We start from the raw sequence: 20,615 nt of genomic DNA, 5'->3' as shown, positions 1-20,615 counted from the left end.
TAAGGTTAAAGCTGATTATAACCGTTGCAGGAATTGTTATTGATAATTTTTTAGATTCCTTGGGAACAGGGGGTTCCTCTTTAACTAAATAGAAATAAAAAACTAATAAGTTGTTCAATAAATATACTTTTTTATATAATATTATAATTACAGTTTTATGTAAAGTTGTTTTTTAATACTGCAGTTTGACCATCAACTGTAACATAAATATCAAAAGTTTTATTTTGATATTCAGTTTTTTGATTTTTATCCACAGAATTTAGTAAACAGGTAATGACTTCAAAACCCTTTAGTACGCTAGGCCATCTTCATTGTTCCTTAGACCAATTCTATTGAAATTATCACCAAAAATTGTTATTAAACGATTATCATTTTTACCGGGAGATCCATAAACAGTTGGTAGGTAAAATGAAAATGTAATATTGTCTGGATTTATTGCATTTCTACCTTTAATGCTCATGAAAATTTCATGATTGTGTCCTGATGTGATTCTTCTTTCACCAATACCAACTAGTTTAATTTCTTGACCTGAAATACCGGTAACATTACATTTTAATATTGTATTATCTTCATATATGGTTATGTTGTTACATGGAATACCGGATGGAGTTCCTCTTGGAGATCTAAATGAAATAGCAGCTTTTGGGCTAAGGTAGTTGCCATATATTGTAACTTCACCTCCACTTATAGGGATTGAGTTTATTTTTAAAATTACGGGTTTAACAGCAAATTCATATTGTTTCTGTATATTTTGATGATCTGGTATTCCAACAGTTATATCCAAATAGTGAAGTCCATGAAGTAATTTGGGTGTCATAAATTGCAAACACGAATCGTTAACATTTGAAATTTTAATTTGTGTTTCTCCAGATACTATGGATATTTTGTTTAGATCTCTTCCAAAATTATAACCAAATAGTGTTACCAATCCACTTACATTATATTCAATACCAGAAACTAACGGGGCACCCTATAAAGAAATATGTTGTTGAAAATTTCCCTCCAGGGTGCGGCGAAATCAAAATAGTATATGAATACACCCCTTTTTTTGGTAGTTATAAAAAACCAAAATTAAAAAGGATCAAATAATAAAATTAAACTTGTTGGTTCAAATATTTATAAACCAAAATTAAAAATTACTGGCCCTTTTGATTCCAAGAACACCATTTCAACTAAAGAATTTAACAACTATACAAAATTGCAACAAGAAATCTCCTATTTTGAAATTCCTCAAATATTATATTGTGGCATGTGGGATATCGTTTTGGAAATATGTGATTCTGATATAAAAGAAGTAAATTTTCAAATTACAAATGAACCAAAAATTGAAGGAATCACATCAGTTTCATCTAAAGATGGTGGAAATGTAAAAAAAAAAATGTATATATAAAAAAATAAATATATTATTAATAATAACAAATGGGAAAGTTTACAAACACCCATTCCAAATATATGATGATATTGGTATCACAGTTAAGTTCAAATTTTATTCAATAATTATATATTAAAAAAAAAAATTCACCCACCCACACTTTTTTTTCACACTAAAAAAACTTTTTTTCACACTTTTTTTTTATATATAAAATATAATTATCAATTAAAAAAAAAAAATTTATATACTAATTATGTTTTTATTAATAATATATATCTTAATTAGTATATAAATTTTTTTTTAATTGAGCTTCATTATTTGGGAATAGATTTAAAATAAAACAAATAAGTTATTATTTTTTTTTTTTTTTTTTAATTGTTTTTTTATATTTGTTTTTTTTATTTGGTTTTTTTTTACATGTTTTTTTTAATAAAGATAAAATATTAAAAAATTTTACTATTGGATAGTTTTTTAAATGTTTAAAGATAAAAATAAAATAGTAATTTTGGTGTTTTTGATTCATTTGTCAATTTGCTTTGGTTATCGTAAGTTTTAGATTTTTATAAATTATATTTTATTTTTTTAAATATTAAAATTAAATTTTTTAGATGTTAAAACTTCATATGGAAAAATAGTTGTTGATTTTACTGGATTATATGACCGTGTTCCACTTAATATAACCATTTATAAAGATCCATATTTAAAAATTCCATATTTAAATCTTAATTTTACCTGGTCTAAATTCTCCGATCCCGAGTTTCATAATTATATTTTTGACAGAATTACCTATGTAGCAACTATGGATAGTAAAAAATACTATGGGTCCGCAGCAAGTGCTTGTGTACTTGATGGTACAACAAATAAAACCGAATGTGGCTTTCAGGCATACTCCATAAAAAGATGTTTGTTTCCTCCATACAATGTAACATTTTTAAATAAACCTCCAACAAAGGGTGGGGTTATTAATGTAACTGGAGAGTTCATGAGATTGGGAATTAATGATTTAAAAGTGGCACTTTTTAAATCAAAAGATTTTTATCAAAATGTAACTGTTGCTGGTGAATATGATGATCCAAACTATAATCCAAACTTTCTATCAATTACTTTTCCACCAGGTTATGGTAAATTTAAATTTTGTTTAGATTCCGATGAACAAAATTGCTATGACTTGTCATTTCAAAGTCCATTGATCTCATCAGTATATTATAATACCACAAATAACCATCTGACAATTAAAGGTGATAATTTTTATAATTCCAAATATGGAGTTAGAGAGAGAACCATAGTATATGTATATATAAATGGTTCATCTTTAAAAGAAAGTGATATCACATCAATTGGTTATGAAGAAATGGTATTAAGCTATTCATCAATATACACTCAAGAACTAAATATTTCAATTAATATTGATTCGCTTTATACAAATAATACAATACAAATACCACCATACCCAGCCTCATATTCCACAAATGCTACAAAGTATAATGAAGGTATTGTTGAAATTACTGGTACACAACTTTTATCACGAAAAGACCAAAACGATCTTAATATCACAATTTTCGGCAAATTATGTAACTTTATTCCACCTAGCAATTTAACCTTTATAAAATGTATATTACCAAAAGGAGTTGATAATAATCAAAATACAATTCAAGTGTGTGTAAATAATATATGCAGTATAAATAACCTAATTTATGAATATGCAAAACCTGTTATTTCAAGTGTCACACAAAATGGTTCCATCTTTACAATACAAGGTAAATACCATGGTAGTTATAATGATAATTCTACACAAGTTATTGTAACATATGATGGTAATATTAAACTAATAATATTACCATTATCCATACAAACTGATGAAACTGAATCGGTATTCAAGATTCCATTCTTTTGTGGGAGTGCAATTGTTCAATTAGTTGTAAATGGTTTAAAATCAAATGAATATACTATTAATGCAAATTCAAATGTTGAAATTATATCGCCACCATCTACAGATTCTAAAACGCCATTAATAGTTTTACTTTCATATTATGATTGTAAATATTATAAAAGCAATTCTTTCAATCCATTATTCAAAATTCAAAATTCAAAATCAATCGGAACTAAAGTAAACAACACATACTCTTTTAATGTTATACCTGGTACTGGTACAAAACAAGCAACTATAAAATTTGCAAATAAAAATGTTACAATAGATTACTCATATGCAAAACCAAAAGTTTTAAAGAATAATGTCGAATATAATGATCCAATAAATACTGTTGTGCTTTATGGTGTTAATTTTGGTACAAATTCATCATTGTGCAATATTACATATAATGGTATAGAAAAAGAGTGTCAAGTAATAGATCATTACCAAATTAAATTTAAAGTAGAATCAATTGAAATATCTTCAAACATATCGATTACAATTGATGATATTATATCAGATAGTTATATAATGGAGCTTGTCAAATGTAAACTTATTAATGAACAATTGTATCCTACATCATTTGGTTGTTTAGAATCAGAACCAGTTGTTAATTACTATTGTGATGGTTTAAAAACATATTTTTCTAAAACTGATCCACACAAGTTATTAAGTGCAACTTTTAACGATGAAGCTACTATGATTGATTTCCAAGGCAATAACATATCAGTTCATATTAAAGAAGGTGTATCATCATCCACATTAAAGCTCTTTTTAAATGGTATCTTTTCAAAATCAAATAAAATTAATAGAAAAGAAGGTATTGTTTACAACTCTAAAATACAATATGATGAACAACAAAGTTTAATTAATCTTGATATAACTGGATTTAACTTTGGAGAACCATACGATATTGGTTTGCCTACAGTTTATAATACAAATTTTGCAACTAAAAACTGTTCAATGTTATACCATGGTACAAAGTATAACAAAAACTGTACAATCGATATAATTACATGTCAATTAACTCTACCACATATATTTAACAAAGATCTTATATTAGAAGATAAAGAAAGTAGTAATACAACTCTTACGATTCCATTTACACTTAAATTAGGTAATAATATAATCTATTCGTCATTTAATAATATTGAACATTTAGCAGCCAAAGATAATAAGAAAAAAACAAAAACCATTGCATTAGCAACTACATTATCAATTGGATTAACTTTACTTTTTGCTGGCAGTGTATATGGTGTTTGGAGACACCATCAAAACAAAATTGAAAACACAAAAAAAGAAAAAAATTAAAAATAATAAAAAATAGAAAAAAGAAATAATAAAAAAAAAATAGTAAAATAAAATTTTTTTAGAATAAAAAATAATATAATTTATTTATTTATTTTATTTATATGTTAGAGATTTCTGTTTTATTTCACGATTTTATAGTTTCTTTAAAACTGCAAAGTGAGGATATATTATTCAAAATAGATATCACTTTTTAATTTAAATTTTTTTGCAAAAATTATATTTAAAAAATTTCACCCTAAATACACCCACTCACACTTTTTTTTCACACTAAAAACACTTTTTTTTATATGTAAAATTATAATTATCAATATTATTATTTGTATATAAAAATTGTTATTTTTTTATTGAGCTTCATTATTTGGGAACTGATTTAAAAAAAAACAAATTTGTTATTATTTTATTTGTTTTTTTATACTTTTTTTTTTTTTTTTTTTTATTAATAGAACATACAATATAAACTATTTTCTATTGTTCAGTTTTAAAATAAATATGTTAAAAAAAAATATAAAAATAATAATTTTTGTGTTTTTGGTTCATTTGGCAAGTTTTTTTGGTCTTTTTAAGTTTTAAATTCTTATGAATTAAATATTTAATTTTAATATTAATTTTATTTAAAATTTTAGATGTTAGTTCTTCATATGGGAGAGTAGATGTTGATTTTATTGCCAAATATGACCGTGTTCCACTCAATGCAACCCTTTATAAAGATCCACAACTCAAAATTCCATATTTATTTTTTAATTATACTTGGACCAACTACTACAAACCTGATTATAATTATACTTTTCAGAGAGTTAGTATAGTAGCAACCATGGATAGTAAAAAATACTATGGGTCCACAGCAGTAGCTTGTTTAATTGATGGTAAAACAAACATAACTACATGTGGCTATACTGGCAGCATAATAAGTAGATGTATGTTTCCTCCATCTAATGTGAAGTTTTTAAACTATCCTCCAACAAAGGGTGGGGTTGTAAATGTTACTGGCGAGTACATGAGAGTTGGAACTGGTGATTTGAAATTAGCTCATTTAAAAGGTTATGATATACAAGAAGAAGTACCGGTTGCAGGTGAATATGATGACCCGAACTATGACCCAAACTTTCTATCAATTACTTTTCCACCTGGTTATGGGAAATTAGAACTTTGCTTTGATATTTATGAATATTGGTGTCATAAAATTTCATATCAAAATCCATCGATCTCATCAGTATATTATAATACCACAAATCACCAGCTTACAATTAAAGGTGATAATTTTTATAATTCTACTAAAGGGTATACAGGTCCTATTGTATTTGTATATATTAATAACTCACTTTTAGAAAAAAATGATATCAAAAGAATTGATTACGAAGAAATGGTATTAAACTATTCATCTATATATACCCAGGAATTAAATATTTCAATTTATATTAATACGCTTTATACAAATAATACAATACAAATCCCACCATACCCAGCCTCATATTTCACAAATGCTACAAAGTATAATGAAGGTATTGTTGAAATTACTGGTACTCAACTTTTATCACCATCAGACCAGAACGATCTTAAAATTACAATTTTCGGCAAATTATGTAACTTTATTCCACCTAGCAATTTAACCTATATTAAATGTAGATTACCAAAAGGAGTTGATAATAATCAAAATACAATTCAAGTGTGTGTAAATAATATATGCAGTATAAATAACCTAATTTATAAATATGCACAACCCATTATTTCCAGTGTCACACAAAATGGTTCCATCTTTACAATACAAGGTAAATACCATGGTAGTTATAATGATAATTCTACACAAGTTATTGTAACATATGATGGTAATATAAAGCAAGTAATATTACCATTATCCATACAAACTGATGAAACTGAATCGGTATTCAAGATTCCATTCTTTTGTGGAAGTTCAATTGTTCAGTTAGTTGTAAATGGTTTAAAATCAAATGAATATACTATTAATGCAAATTCAAATGTTGAAATTATATCACCGCCATCTACAGATTCTAAAACGCCATTAATAGTTTTACTTACATATTATGATTGTAAATATTATAAAAGTAAAACTTTAAATCCATTTTTTAAAATTCAAAATTCAAAATCAATTGGAACTAAAGTAAACAACACATACTCTTTTAATGTTATACCTGGTACTGGTACAAAACAAGCAACTATAACATTTGCAAACAAAAATGTCACAGTAGAGTACTCATATGCAAAACCTAAAGTTTTAAAACATAGTGTCGAATATAATGATCCAATAAATACTGTTGTGCTTTATGGTGCTAATTTTGGTACAAATTCATCATTGTGCAATATTACATATAATGGTATAGAAAAAGAGTGTCAAGCAATAGACCATTATCAAATTAAATTTAAAGTAGAATCAATTGAAATATCTTCAAACATATCGATTACAATTGATGGTATTATATCAGATAGTTATATAATGGGGCTTGTCAAATGTAAACTTATTAATGAACAATTGTATCCTACATCATTTGGTTGTTTAGAATCAGAACCAGTTGTTAATTACTTTTGTGATGGTTTAAAAACATACTCTTCTAAAACTGATCCAAACAAGTTATTAAGTGTAACTTTTAACGATGAAGCTACTATGATTGATTTCCAAGGCAATAACATATCAGTTCATATTAAAGAAGGTGTATCATCATCCACATTAAAGCTCTTTTTAAATGGTATCTTTTCAAAATCAAATCAAATTAATAGAAAAGAAGGTATTGTTTACAACTCTAAAATACAATATGATGAACAACAAAGTTTAATCAATCTTGATATAACTGGATTTAACTTTGGAGAACCATACGATATTGGTTTGCCTACAGTTTATAATACAACTTTTGCAACTAAAAACTGTTCAATGTTATACCATGGTACAAAGTATAACAAAAACTGTACAATTGATATAATTACATGTCAATTAACTCTACAAAATAACTTTAACAAAGATCTTATATTAGAAGATAAAGAAAGTAGTAATACAACTCTTAAGATTCCATTTACACTTAAATTAGGTAATAATACAATCTATTCATCATTTAATAATATCGAACATATACCAGCCAAAGATAACAAGAAAAAAACAAAAACTATTGCATTAGCAACTACATTATCAATTGGATTAACTTTACTTTTTGCTGGTAGTGTATATGGTGTTTGGAGACACCATCAAAACAAAATTGATAAAACAAAAAAAGAAAAAAATTAAAAAATAATAAAAAAAAATTGGATTAACTTTGCTTTTTGCTGGCAGTGTATATGGTGTTTGAAGACACAATCAAAACAAAATTGAAAACACAAAAAAAGAAAAAAACTAAAAATAAAAAAAAAATAGAAAAAAGAGATAATGTTCAAAAAAAAAAAAAAAAAAAAAAATAGTATGAAAATAAATTATGTTTTTAGAATAATAATTAAATTGATTTATTGATTTATTTTATTTATTTACAAATTCTATAATTAGTATTGTTATTATTATAAAAAAGATTTGTGTATTATAATAGATTATGAAGATTATAAAGTTTTGTTTTTGTGTTGATAGATAAAAAAATTTATCATATATTATTATTAATTATTTATTATTTATTTATTATTTATTATTTGAAACCTGTGCTATATTGTTGCTATATCTATTATGAATACTATAAGTTAATTTTTTTTAAATTATTTAATTTTGCTTTGTTATGTTAAAATCCAAATTATTAAAACTAAAGAAACTGTGTGGTTGTGATGGTTGTGATGATGACGATGATGATGAAGATGATGATGGTTGTCCAAATGGAAGATAAGGTTGGAATGGTGTGTTTGTTGGTGAAGAAATACTATTAAGTGAAGAAGGTTTCATGAAATCAAAAGTATCTGGAGATGGAGCATCGAGTGAAACATTTCCGCTGTCACTTAATAAACCACTGCTACCCATTGATCCACTATTACTATTATTTTCATTTTTATTATTTTGAAAAACTTCCTCTTTTAAGATTCTACCAAAATGTGGTTTGTAATCCAATTTATCTATTTTAAATAAATGCTTTAAACTGACCCTATAATATAAAATAATTAATTAATTAATATTCCAAATCTATATTGTTGTTATTGTTACTGCTACTGCTGTGGTTATTCTGTTGTAGGTGTTGTTCTATTGTACTTACAATAATTTTTCATTATCTTCGCTATTTTTATTCCAAATACCAATTAAATTATTATCATTTGCTCTAAATGAAATAACGATTCCATTAATATTTTCAACATCATCTACTTGTTCTCCAATAAATGCTAATAACTGTATTTTAAAAATTACATGATGTAAAATATTATTATTTGAAAAAAAGACGAGAACCAAGATGGACGATCAACAAAAAAAAAATTAAAAAAAAAAAAAAAAAATTTTTATGAAACAATCAAAAAAAAAAAAACCGTTAATATAATGATCTTCATTATAAATAAATAAATAAAAGATAGTTACCAAATCTTCCCACCATTTTGATGTGTAATTCCTTCTTGTTTTTACAACAAATTTACCGCCGTCTCTATTTTCTGCATCTTCCCAAATTGGTTTAATACCTTCTTTAAAAAAATAAATATCACTTAATTGTGAGAATTCATCAACTGGTCTGATCATATGGCTATAATAACTCCAAAAATCTTCAACCTAAAATTATATTTTAATTTTTATTATTTTAATTATTTTAATTATTATATGTTTATTATTAATTAGTAAAACAATTAATTGCATTATTAAATTATTGATATTTTTTTTATAGCTATAATGGTTTTTCTTTTTTTCTTTTCTTTTCTTTTCTTTTCTTTTCTTTTCTTTTCTTTTCTTTTCTTTTCTTTTCTTTTCTTTCTTTCTTTTTTTTTCTTTTTCTTTTTCTTTTTTTTTTTTTTTTTTTAAATTATTTGTTATCTTATATTGTTTTAAAACTTACAGTTTTAATTGGACCAGATATACATTGAAGACCTGCTAAATAATCATTCATGGTCTTGGGTCTTTTTGGCATATAATAAAAGTAATAAGTGTTTGATAATAGATGTACCATGATTTATTTTATTTGTTTAAATAATATGATATAAATGTGTGTGGTTTATAAAAAAATATAATTTTTTAATTCGAGAGTTAAAAATTTAAAAATAAAAAAAAATGAAAAAAAAAAAAAATTTGAAAAAATTAAAAAAAAATTAAAAAAAAATTAAAAAAAAATGAAAAAATAATAAAAATAATAATATATTAAATATTTATATTAATAAATAAAAATGAGTTTTAAAAATTGAATTTTTAAAAAAATTAAAAAAAAAAAAAAAAAAAAAAAACATTTCCAAATTGATTATTAAATGTTTATATCTTAATCCAATGATTATACTGCGTAATCAAGAATTTTATTTTTTAATTTTTTTTTTTTTTTTTTTTAATTTTTTGTATTGTTTTAAAAACAAACAGGTTGGTAATTACAACATGAATATTTATCTTTGCAGTGACCATTACAATTATTGCTTTCGTAAATTTCAATATATTTGCAATACAGGTTTTGAAATGGACAGTCTAAATCATTGCAATCCATGCAGTCTCTTTTTTTATGGACACATTTGGGGACACCATTAATTTGATCTGATGAAAAATCTTCTACACATATTTGGTTGGATCCACATTTGTAGAATTGACATGGTGTTACTGTACGTGGAGTGGGGGTTGGTGTGATTATAAAAGGTGTTGGTGAGGGGGTTGGGCAAATATTATCATATTTACATTCACCGCTGATGCAAGTGCCGTTTAAACATAGGTTATCAGATGGACATAGTTCATTGACGCAACCTTCAAGATTAGAGCAAGAATCTTCAGTGCATGGATTACCATCATCGCATGAAATTGGTTCTATTACACATGTTTGATTATTTGTACACATTACAGTTTGGCACAATGGACTGTCATTTTGAACATAACCACAATCATTAATATAGCTGCAAGTTTGGCACTCTTCATTTGCACGTGAACACCCTGAAATTGGTCCTTTATTGCAACCGCATGTTTCATTAAATCCACATACTCCACATGAATCTAAATTAAATACAGTGTTAGAGTTGTATATGATATTTACAATAAAGCTTTTAGTAATGGTTACTTACCAAGATTACCACATGTAAAGTTTTGGAATGTATTATAAAAACTGATATCTATAATACCATTATCACCAGTGTATCTTGATGCACAGAATAAATCAATTTTTAATGATTTTCCTTCTACGAATGGCTCGCTATAGTCATAATAATAAACATCTTCATTACCGGGACCCTCCAAAAAGACACCTGTTTGCTTTACATTATCGATAAAAAAAAAACAAAGCCAATTTGTAATAATCGAAATGTGGGGATCAACATTATTTCTACCTTGTGCCAATACACTTATTTGATATGTTGGGTTTTGGAAATAGGGTAAGGGATCTTGTTTTGTTCCATAGGGGTAAGAATAGTTTTGTGGTATTAATACAAACTCTTGAGGGTTCTGAGCTAAATATAAAGATGCATTGGTTGGATAGTTTACACATTGAACACTGTGAAACCTAAAAAAAATATATTTTAATTTAATAGTTTTTTTTAAAAAAAAAAAAAAATACCTGTAATAACTTACCATTCATAAAAAGTAGTTGAATTATGAACCAATGTAACGTTTTGACCAGTGTTTGGATCATTTACAATGTATGGCGAATCACCACCAGTATAAACTGGTCTACCATCTGGGCCTAAATGATCCTCTACAATTCCTGTAAAATTATTTAAATAAGAACCAGGTAGTAAATCAATTGGTGGAAAATCAGCACTACCATTTTTAGAAAACCCCAATATAGTACCATTTGCTGGTACTTGTGCATATTTAACATACACCCCATTATTCGATCTAACACCTTTAAAAAAAAAATTTATATTTTAATAATACTTTTTTTTTTTTTTTTTTAACACAATAAATATAAAATTAAAATATTTACCAAATGGATAGTTTTTAAAATAGTTGTCTATATCATCTTTATTTAGTTGCTGACACTCGGTATTTATTATAAAATAGAACAATATTATTAATAAACTCGATATTTTATTATATCTACTTTTTATAAACATATTTTCGTAACTTTGTTATTATATATTTTATTATGATGATTATTAATTAATAAGAATAAATTCATATGTATTATTCTATTAAAAAAAAAAAATATAAATAAAAAACATTGTAAATTATTTTTTATATAATTTTCTTTTTTTTTTGAAAAAAAAATAGAATAATATTTTTGTGTGAATAATTTGTTTTTTTACTACACAATCCCCCCCAACAACAACAACTTTTCATAATACAAAAATCGAATAATTTAACAACGATTATTTAAGGGGTAAAAAAATTCGCGGCATGGGTGTTATTTTATATATTGTAACCCACCCACACACTTTTATTATTTTTTTTTTTTTTTTTTTTTTGAAGAAATTTATTTATTTATATAATATTGTAATTTCTGTAAAAAAAAAAAAGTATGAAACTAAAATGATTGGAAATACAGATATTTTTAAAAAATTCAAAAAGTTTTTTTTTTAAATATTTAAAAAAAAACTTTTTTTTATTTTTAAATATTTAAAAAAAAACTTTTTTTTATTTTTAAATTTTTTATAGTTTTTAAAATAATGGCATTAAAAAGAAAAAGTGATAAAATCGAAGAAAATAACAGTGGAAGCGACACTGAAACCGAATCAACCACAGATACCAATAATAAAGTTAAAAAAACAGAAACTAATTCAAGTGGTAAAGCCGATGACAAAAGTAAAGAAGAAATTTTCAAGATACTTTCGCATGACAATATAAAGAATTTAAAAGCCAATGAAGTTAAAGAATGGTTATCAGAGATTGCATATCAGTTATTAAATAATGTTGTAATTTTTATTAATGGCAAAGAGCATATGTTGGTAGAAATTGAATTTTATTTTAATGGGTACAATCACGTCGATGAATTTACCCACGGAGACTCAATGCAACGAGAAAGAGGCACTTGGTATTTCCATAGAACAAATGGTGCAGGATATAAAGGCGGTTCTTTTAAGGGTATGGATATTACTTTTGGTTGTGGAAGTGGTGATGGCGCAAGTAAAGACGACAATGGTGCATATGGTGGTATTTTAATTAGATCAGTTCAAAAATTGAGCGATCAATCAATCATCGATGGTCCATCACTTTGTGTCGATAATATTTTAAAATTAACAAACTCAAAAGATGTCGCATCATTTGTACAAGATAATGGTAGATCTATATTCCAATCAGAGAATCCATTACTTTATATGAAATTACGTTCAGAGGTAGAAAAAGAGCAACCAAAACTCGTATTACCAAAAGTAGTAGCACCAAATAATATTTTATCATGCGGTAGAGTAGGTTTAACTTTTAAGCGTTATAAAAAAGGTCAAGAGTATTTTATTGGCGGAGACTACCGTTACTTAAGATTACCAGATAAAGTTAAAAAAGGTAAACACTACATGACCGTTAAATTAGCATTGGCCGGTAAAGATAGTGTCTCAATTAAAAACATCATTGGTTCCACCGCAGCAGCCATAGACAAGTTAAAAGCTCAAGTTAAAATAGGTCAATCAAAATCAAGAGATGATCTCAAAGATTATAAAGGTGATTTAACAACTGACGAAATTTGCCAATTGCTATCATTATGTGATAAGTTAACAAAAGAAAGAGATACTAGCGACAATAGCCAAGATAACGATGATAATGATAATGATAATGATGATAAAGAAAATGAAGAGGAGCAAGATGCCGATAGCCAAGACGAATAAAATTGTTATACTATAAATAATAAAAAATTAAAGAAAAAAAAAAATATTCATGTATAATCTTTACAATCAATAACATTATGTTGTTATTTTTATTTTTATTTTTGTTTTATTTTTATTTTTATTTTTATTTTTATTTTATTAAAACTACTATTTTAAACATTAAAATATGTATATGGTAAAAGTGTATATGTATATTTAAAGGCAGTTGTTTAATTATTTAAAATGATTGGAATTCATCATCATTACGTGATCTTTTATATACCAATAAAAGTGAACTTATAAAAATTAAAACATTTTGAACTGTAATTGCAATACCAGGCCATTGAGCAGAAGAAATTGAATTGTGTGGTGGCATAAAGAGAGCGGCCATAATCCAAACTGCAGCGGCAATACAACCAAAATTAATGGCAAAACTAACAAATAACCAAATACGAACTTTAGTTGCACCGCCATCTTCTAAAAATGATCCATTAGATAATGCTGATAAATCTACAATATTTGCCATAACCATGCCAACTGTTGAAAAAATACCTGGTAAATAAAATACCCATTGAATACGTGGTCCCTCAGCATCTGGATGTCTTCTATTATATGTATTTTCATAAACATGGCCATCTATCCAAAAGAACCATGCAACTCCAAACTATAATTAATACAATCATTATAAATAGAGGTTAGCCATCGTCATTATTATTGTCATCATAAGATAAATTTAAAACATACCAAAATACCTGCTAAAGCTGGTAAATATTTAATAGCTTTTTGCATTTTTATATTTATATTATATTTATATTTAAAACTTTATTTTATTTTATTTTATTTATTTATTTTTGGTGATGAGTAAAAAAACTAAACTATTATTCGTTTAGAACAAATGGTTTATGTGATTATTATTATTTTTATTATTGATTATAATTAAACAAAAAATAAATTTATTATATATTAATATTAATATTTCTTTATAATCAGTTAATTTATTATTATGTGTGTAAATGTTTTAATAAAACAAATTGGGTGTGTAAATTAAATTTAAAAAAATAAAAATAAAAAGTTTTTTTTTTTATTAATTTAAATTTGTGTGTTTTTAAAATGAAAAATTTAAAAAAAAAAATAAAAAAAATTAGAAATATTTTTTTTATTTTTTTTTTGAATTTATAAGTTTTTACATCCCAAAATAATGATAACATTTATTTAGTATAGATATTAAAATTTTTAAACCAAAATTATAATATTTATATAAATATTTATTTTATCAAATAAAAAAAACTATATGGAAATAAAAAAAAAAAAAAAAAAAAAAAAAAAAAAAAAAAAAAAAAAAAAAAAAAAAAAAAAAAAAAAAAAAAAATTTTTTTTTACCCCCCCCCCCCCTTTTAAACCCCCCCCCGGTTTGGGGGGTTTTCCCCCGGGGAAAAAAAAAAAATTTTTTTTTTCCCCCCCCCCCCCCCTTTAAAAAAATTTTAAGGGGCCCCAATTTCCCCTAAAAACCTTTTAAAATGGGAATTTTGGGAAAATGGGAAAAAAAAAAAAAAAAATTTGTGTTTTTTAAAAAACCAAAAAAATTTATTTAAAAAAAAATTTAAAAAAAAATTTTTATTTTTTTTTTTTTTTTTTTTTGGCGCGAACATGTTTCTCCCCCCCCCACAAAAAGTCCCCTCGATCCATGGGGGCTTTCACATCTTTACCCCCCAATTATTTTTTTCTTCATAGTAGTTTTCTTTTCCCCAAACAAATCGGTCTTTCGGTGAAAAAAAATAATAATCAAAAAAAAAAAAAAAAAAAAAAAAAAAAAAAAAAAAAAAAAAAAAAAAAAAAAAAATTTCATTAAACACACACCTTCTATTTAATCAGTTCCATGTTTTGCATGTTTTTCAACTGGCGAAAGAGAATTAATTTGTTTCAATCAGCCAAACCATTTAAAGAATATTATAAGGCATCAATATATACTTAATAAGCTTTATTAATTGTATATTTTGTTAAATTGTTGAATATAACAAAAATAATTGTGATTTTAAATAATACAAAAAAATTAAATTAAAAATAAATTTAAAACAAAATATATATTCTTTTATTGTTTTATTATTTGTAAAGGTTATTTAAATCTGAAAGTGAAATTAAAAAACTTTCATTATGTGTCTTCATTTAAATTGTTATTCATATTATCTGTAATATTGTTTTTGATGTAATTATTATTATGATTATGATTATTATTTTTATTTTTATTTTTATTTTCCAATTGATATTCTTCATCATCAAATAATAATAGTTCATTTCCATTCTTTATATCATTTGATCTATTAAATATTTTTTTTTTAATTTCTTTTCTTTTATGAATTGCAAATAATATTAATGATATTGATAATGTTGAAGCAAGTGTAATGGATGAAAAAACAACCATTCCATTTTTAATTAAATATTTAGAAGATGAAGATGAAGATAATTCATTTGATTCTGGGTTTATGAAATTATTACATTGCATATATTCAGGTACTGATAATGTTGAATTTAATAAACCTCCTTCACATTGAGTACCTTGAATTAATTTATATCCTTTGGTTTCAAAGTACCATTCACCGTCTTTACATGATTTCTTATTAGATTTTGGGGTGCATCCAAATTTATATTGAGAATTGGTTTTATTTGTACCAGTTAAGTCATTTATTGTATTTTGATCATATTCCAATTCGTAGTTGTCTTCACATTTGAAATCTTCATAAGAACATTCGCAAGAGGTTGTTGATAGAATGGGTGATTTATCCAAGTAACAACCCTCACCATTTTTAACAGTATAGTATTGAGTCATTTTACCTAACGAGCAGGAGCTACTGAAATAATTTAATTGATCTTCTTTGCATACCTCTGGAAGAACAGGTGTTAAATCAATAGAGTATGTTGAGTCAGTTTCGTCATTTACAAGGAATTTGCAACTATTAAAGTCAGAGTTGAAAATCGATACGATTTCTATATTATCGTTGTCCATTTCGATAGAATTGAGGGTTTTGCCTTGGTCAAATGTATAACTTAGTTTTCTTTGATTTCCATCATGGTGTGAAATTACAATACACGAGCCAAACCCACCTACACTAATAATTGGCAATTGGCCATCAGTATATGATTCATTTAACAATGGACTCCAATTGCTAAAATTGTCGGAAATAAAAACACCTATTGGAGATGATGGGTAAATTGAATTGGTGACAGTATCATTATTTGCATACATAATAACTAACCCTGGAATTTGTGCATCAGATATCATTTTAATTGGGTTTGGGAAGTAATCTTCCACTTGGCTATTTTTTGAAACTAATCTTGACCATTCTGTTCCCACATTATTTAATTTAAAATTGAAAACCTCCATTGGAGGTGTTGAACTATAAATTTTTAATATAAATGAGTTTGTAAAGCTTTTTATTTCTTCAAAAGATATTTCGTTATGTGTAATATTGTTAACATTAAATGTGACGGAACCTTCGGTATTTAAAACGTAAAAGTTAAATCTACCAACCATTAGGCTATCCGATATATAAAGCGAATCAATTGAATCACCCAAAATTGAAAGCTCCATTACACTGGGGTCTCTTTCATTGATAATCACCGGGATAAAACCTTCATAATCATTTTTAATATTATTTTTTCTTGATTTATAATATACTGTTCTATTTATTTTAAAATATATAAAATTTTCAGTATATGTTAAATCTGTGGCATTATTGAATAGTTGAACCATACTATTATTATTAACATTATATTTATAAACTATGTTATTTTTTGGATTTAGTTTTTCATCGTTGTTATGAATACCATAAAACTCTGGCTTCTTTTCTTCCCAAACTATATTACACTGTGTTATTGAATTATTATTTATAGAGTTCCAAGTTATACCCATATCGGTACTTGAATAGAACTGACACCAACTATCTTTTGATGGTAAAAAAATATTACTCCATCCAATTAATAAATTTGGTATAGTATGGTGTGGTGAAATACCATCAAAGGTAATATTACTTAATATATTTTGAACCCAACTTTCACCATCATTTGAAACTGAAACAATTGAACTTGATGAATTTAATTTCGTTATTATTAATATATTATCATTATTATTTTGTGAATATATTAAATCTACACTAATTTTACTATTATTTTTATTATCTATTATACAATATTCCCAATTTATTGAATCATTGGATTTTATTAAGTGTTTATCATAGTCAACAATATAAAAACTCTTTATAAAAAAAAAGAAAAATGAAAAATGAAAAACGAAAAAATAAAATAAAAAAAAAAGAAAAAAAGAAAAAAAGAAAAAAATTAAAATTTTAGCTTTTAAAAAAATAAATAAAAATAAAAAGAAATATTTACACTATTGGTTTTATATATTCCATTATTAGTTTTAAAGTTTATATATCTTAAACTTATTTGTGATTGTAAAATTGAACTATTTGCAAAATTGAAAGATAAAATATTAAAGATGAAAATTATAATTAATATACAAGAAAATAATATATTCATTTTTATAATGTATTTTTATTTATATAATAATAAAAAAAAAAAAATTTAGAATATATAGTAAAAAACATTACAATTTTTTTTTTTTTTTTTTTTTTGGTTTTAAAGAAATTGCTTATCTTGGTTATCAAAAACCATTATAATTTTTTTTCATTTTTTTTTGTTTGAAACAAAAAAAAAGAATCTCTTGAGAATTAGGGAATGGAAAAAACCAATCTAGATTCATGCAAATTTTATTGATTTTTTTATTTTTTTTAATTTTGTTTTTTTAAAGAAAAATCGCCGAGTTTTTATAAAAATACAAAAGTATTTGGGAATGTTAAAAAAAAAATTAAATTTACTTCCCTCTATTTTTTTTTTAATTTAATATTTGATAAAAACATTTGATTAATTTCAAAATATTTTGGGTGTTGTTTACATTTAGAATCGAGAACTGATTTCAAACTATTGATTGATATTATTTCTTGTTTAAAAATTGAATCACTATATTTTGATAATATGTAAATTAATAAATCTAAATTACCGTAAAAAATATGAAATGAGATGATTCTTCTTAAATAATTGGATGATTTGTTGAATGAATTTTGCAAACTGAGGGAATCTATTTTGTGTGGTTGTTCTTTATTTGATAAATATTCAATTATTTTCTCTTTTTGTTCAACAAGAAATCGTATAAATTTTTCAATAAACTCTATTCTAACTATTTCACAATCTAAATGCTCGGTTATTCTTATTACTCCCGTTTCCAAAAATCTGAAAATTTGGTTATATCTGCACTGAGTGTAAAGCAAATATGGTAATTCTAATTTTAAAAAAGAAATCCTAATAAATGATATTCTATCTGATTTTTTTTCTGAATATGTATCCAAGTTGATTTTAAATTCCACATGACCATTGTTATCAACTTCTATACCCGAGGAAATATCCAAAACCCAATTTAAAAAATTGCTGTTACGAACAAGTGTTTGAGCAGATTTACCATCAAATATCTGTTGTCTTGAGTAAAACTCTTGGAAAAGTGATAAAACTTGTTTAAACTTGTGTCTATTAATATAGTTTCCTATAACAACTGAGTAAAATTCGAGATCGAAAAAGTCCTCAATGTAATAATTCGAATTATTTGCTATTTTGGCAAGTATTTCTAGTGTTGGTATATTTTCAATATATTCTTTATAAACACCATCATCAGAAATGCTAAACTTTAAACCAATTGATTCCATTAACATTTCATATTGTTCAATGATCGGTATGGATGTTATCAACTCCCAGTGGCAACTATTATTAATGAATGCTAAATTTTGGTAGTATTCAAAATAAAAGTCCAAAGTAAATGTTGATTTAATTAATGGCAGTATTTTTTTAAAGTTAATTTCATTTGTAAATATCGAGTCCATTAGTTCTTTGTTTTTGGAAACAATTCTACCAAAAATATCGAAATCCTCATTACCATTAATCAATATTTCTTTAATTGATATTGTTGCTTTTCTATAGTTTGAATCACCTACTGATGCTGTATTTTCGATATAATATTGAAGCTGTTGTAAAAGATTACCACCATGAAAAGAAAGTTCCTCTCTGTGCTCTACTTTTAAAATAGTTCTATTTACTTTTTCCATAAAGTTTTTTCCACCTAAATTATCAACAGTGAAAACAGAGGCAATTTCTAATATCCCCAAAAGAATGGACCTTCTATCCTTGGTTGATGTCTTTAACAAAGATTTGATGTTTGAGTTTAGTTCCTGATCTGTAAAGATTTCTAATATTCCATTGTCGATTTTTGAGAACTGCATAATTTTGATTAACTGTTTCAATTTGATTTCTTTAAAAGTTGGGTCGGTTTTAAGCTGAACACCAATAATATCTGATAATGAAATAATATTAGCTTGAGCTAAATAACAAAGCATTTTAAAACTATCATATGATGTGATTGTATTATAACCCAGATAATTATATAAAACAATTCCATTAATTTGCTCTTCTTCATTTTGAAAAAAATTTGTAAAAATCTTCATTGCCAAAAGATTTGATGAATCTATTATTTCAATCAATACCTCTTTTCTTATGGCATTTGTTGAAAATATATTTTTTTGATATATATACCTAAACAATAGACTATACAATTCATTATTCTCTTTTGTTTCTTTTTTCACCTTTTTGATCAACGACCTTAAACTTTCTCCATAACTAATCGATTCTGGGAAGGTTAAAAAACTATTACTCTTTAATTTATCTCTTAAAACCTCTACGCCATACCCATCAATAATTCTTGGGATCATAAAAATATATTGATAAGTATCTATTTTTTTAAAATTTGAAAAGATTTTAAAAAATAAATATTTATTTTTGAAAACATTCCAAAATAATGTTTCATTGTTAATATTACTATTATTTATATTATTATTGTGTCGTTGCATGATTATAAAATTGAAAAAAATTAAAAAAAAAAAAAAAATTTGGTTTATAAATTTCAAAAAAATATAAAAAAAGGAAAAAATATAGAACATTTTTTTTTTTTGAATTGAATTAATTAAAAAAAAGTTTAAAATAGAAATATATTTTTCAATCAAAAAAAAAAAAATTTTAATTTTATTTTTTATTTTAAAATAATTTTATAAGGAGAGATACCTAAAGTGTCAGGTTAAATATTTTTTTAACTATTAAAATTTAAACAAAGAGGGTTTTAAT

At 24.7% G+C, this 20,615-nt stretch overlaps 8 protein-coding genes across 8 annotated transcripts; 2 read left to right on the top strand and 6 right to left on the bottom strand.

Annotated features, from left to right (window-relative positions):
- Positions 1-289: 289 nt before the first annotated feature.
- On the bottom strand, positions 290-817 carry DICPUDRAFT_74249 (uncharacterized protein; the record flags this gene model as incomplete). The annotated part of the gene is made up of 1 exon (XM_003283220.1): positions 290-817. One exon carries the CDS (start codon positions 815-817, stop codon positions 290-292), a length of 528 nt encoding a protein of 175 aa, XP_003283268.1.
- A 967-nt stretch (positions 818-1,784) lies between these two features.
- Positions 1,785-6,192, top strand: DICPUDRAFT_71387 (uncharacterized protein; the record flags this gene model as incomplete). Its single annotated transcript, XM_003283232.1, has 3 exons — positions 1,785-1,917; positions 1,981-2,929; positions 6,158-6,192. Coding segments are annotated over exons 1-2 (1,010 nt in total), but the record flags the coding sequence as incomplete, so codon positions are not given.
- A 2,085-nt stretch (positions 6,193-8,277) lies between these two features.
- On the bottom strand, positions 8,278-9,649 carry DICPUDRAFT_25523 (uncharacterized protein; the record flags this gene model as incomplete). Its single annotated transcript, XM_003283219.1, has 4 exons — positions 8,278-8,650; positions 8,759-8,889; positions 9,073-9,258; positions 9,539-9,649. The coding sequence occupies 4 exons, from the start codon at positions 9,647-9,649 to the stop codon at positions 8,278-8,280; spliced, it is 801 nt and encodes a 266-aa protein (XP_003283267.1).
- Positions 9,650-9,947: 298 nt separating this feature from the next.
- DICPUDRAFT_44676 (uncharacterized protein) lies at positions 9,948-11,721 on the bottom strand. Its single transcript, XM_003283218.1, has 5 exons — positions 11,588-11,721; positions 11,233-11,506; positions 10,731-11,164; positions 10,354-10,662; positions 9,948-10,278 (listed from the first exon to the last, which is right to left on the bottom strand). The coding sequence occupies exons 1-5, from the start codon at positions 11,715-11,717 to the stop codon at positions 10,034-10,036; spliced, it is 1,392 nt and encodes a 463-aa protein (XP_003283266.1). The 5' UTR covers positions 11,718-11,721; the 3' UTR covers positions 9,948-10,033.
- Positions 11,722-12,269: 548 nt separating this feature from the next.
- DICPUDRAFT_96310 (uncharacterized protein) lies at positions 12,270-13,476 on the top strand (the record flags this gene model as incomplete). The annotated part of the gene is made up of 1 exon (XM_003283231.1): positions 12,270-13,476. The coding sequence occupies one exon, from the start codon at positions 12,270-12,272 to the stop codon at positions 13,419-13,421; it is 1,152 nt and encodes a 383-aa protein (XP_003283279.1). The 3' UTR covers positions 13,422-13,476.
- Positions 13,477-13,589: 113 nt separating this feature from the next.
- On the bottom strand, positions 13,590-14,431 carry DICPUDRAFT_52137 (uncharacterized protein). Its single transcript, XM_003283217.1, has 2 exons — positions 14,145-14,431; positions 13,590-14,064 (listed from the first exon to the last, which is right to left on the bottom strand). The coding sequence occupies exons 1-2, from the start codon at positions 14,187-14,189 to the stop codon at positions 13,639-13,641; spliced, it is 471 nt and encodes a 156-aa protein (XP_003283265.1). The 5' UTR covers positions 14,190-14,431; the 3' UTR covers positions 13,590-13,638.
- A 1,118-nt stretch (positions 14,432-15,549) lies between these two features.
- Positions 15,550-17,933, bottom strand: DICPUDRAFT_146910 (uncharacterized protein; the record flags this gene model as incomplete). Its single annotated transcript, XM_003283216.1, has 2 exons — positions 15,550-17,649; positions 17,784-17,933. The coding sequence occupies 2 exons, from the start codon at positions 17,931-17,933 to the stop codon at positions 15,550-15,552; spliced, it is 2,250 nt and encodes a 749-aa protein (XP_003283264.1).
- Positions 17,934-18,277: 344 nt separating this feature from the next.
- On the bottom strand, positions 18,278-20,344 carry DICPUDRAFT_146909 (uncharacterized protein; the record flags this gene model as incomplete). The annotated part of the gene is made up of 1 exon (XM_003283215.1): positions 18,278-20,344. One exon carries the CDS (start codon positions 20,342-20,344, stop codon positions 18,278-18,280), a length of 2,067 nt encoding a protein of 688 aa, XP_003283263.1.
- Between the last annotated feature and the right edge of the window lie 271 nt (positions 20,345-20,615).

This window comes from Dictyostelium purpureum, assembly GCF_000190715.1.
Source record: "Dictyostelium purpureum unplaced genomic scaffold DICPUscaffold_5, whole genome shotgun sequence".
Lineage (NCBI taxonomy): Eukaryota > Evosea > Eumycetozoa > Dictyosteliales > Dictyosteliaceae > Dictyostelium > Dictyostelium purpureum.
Note: the sequence above shows the minus strand (reverse complement) of the source record. Positions and strands in the feature narration are given on the sequence as shown.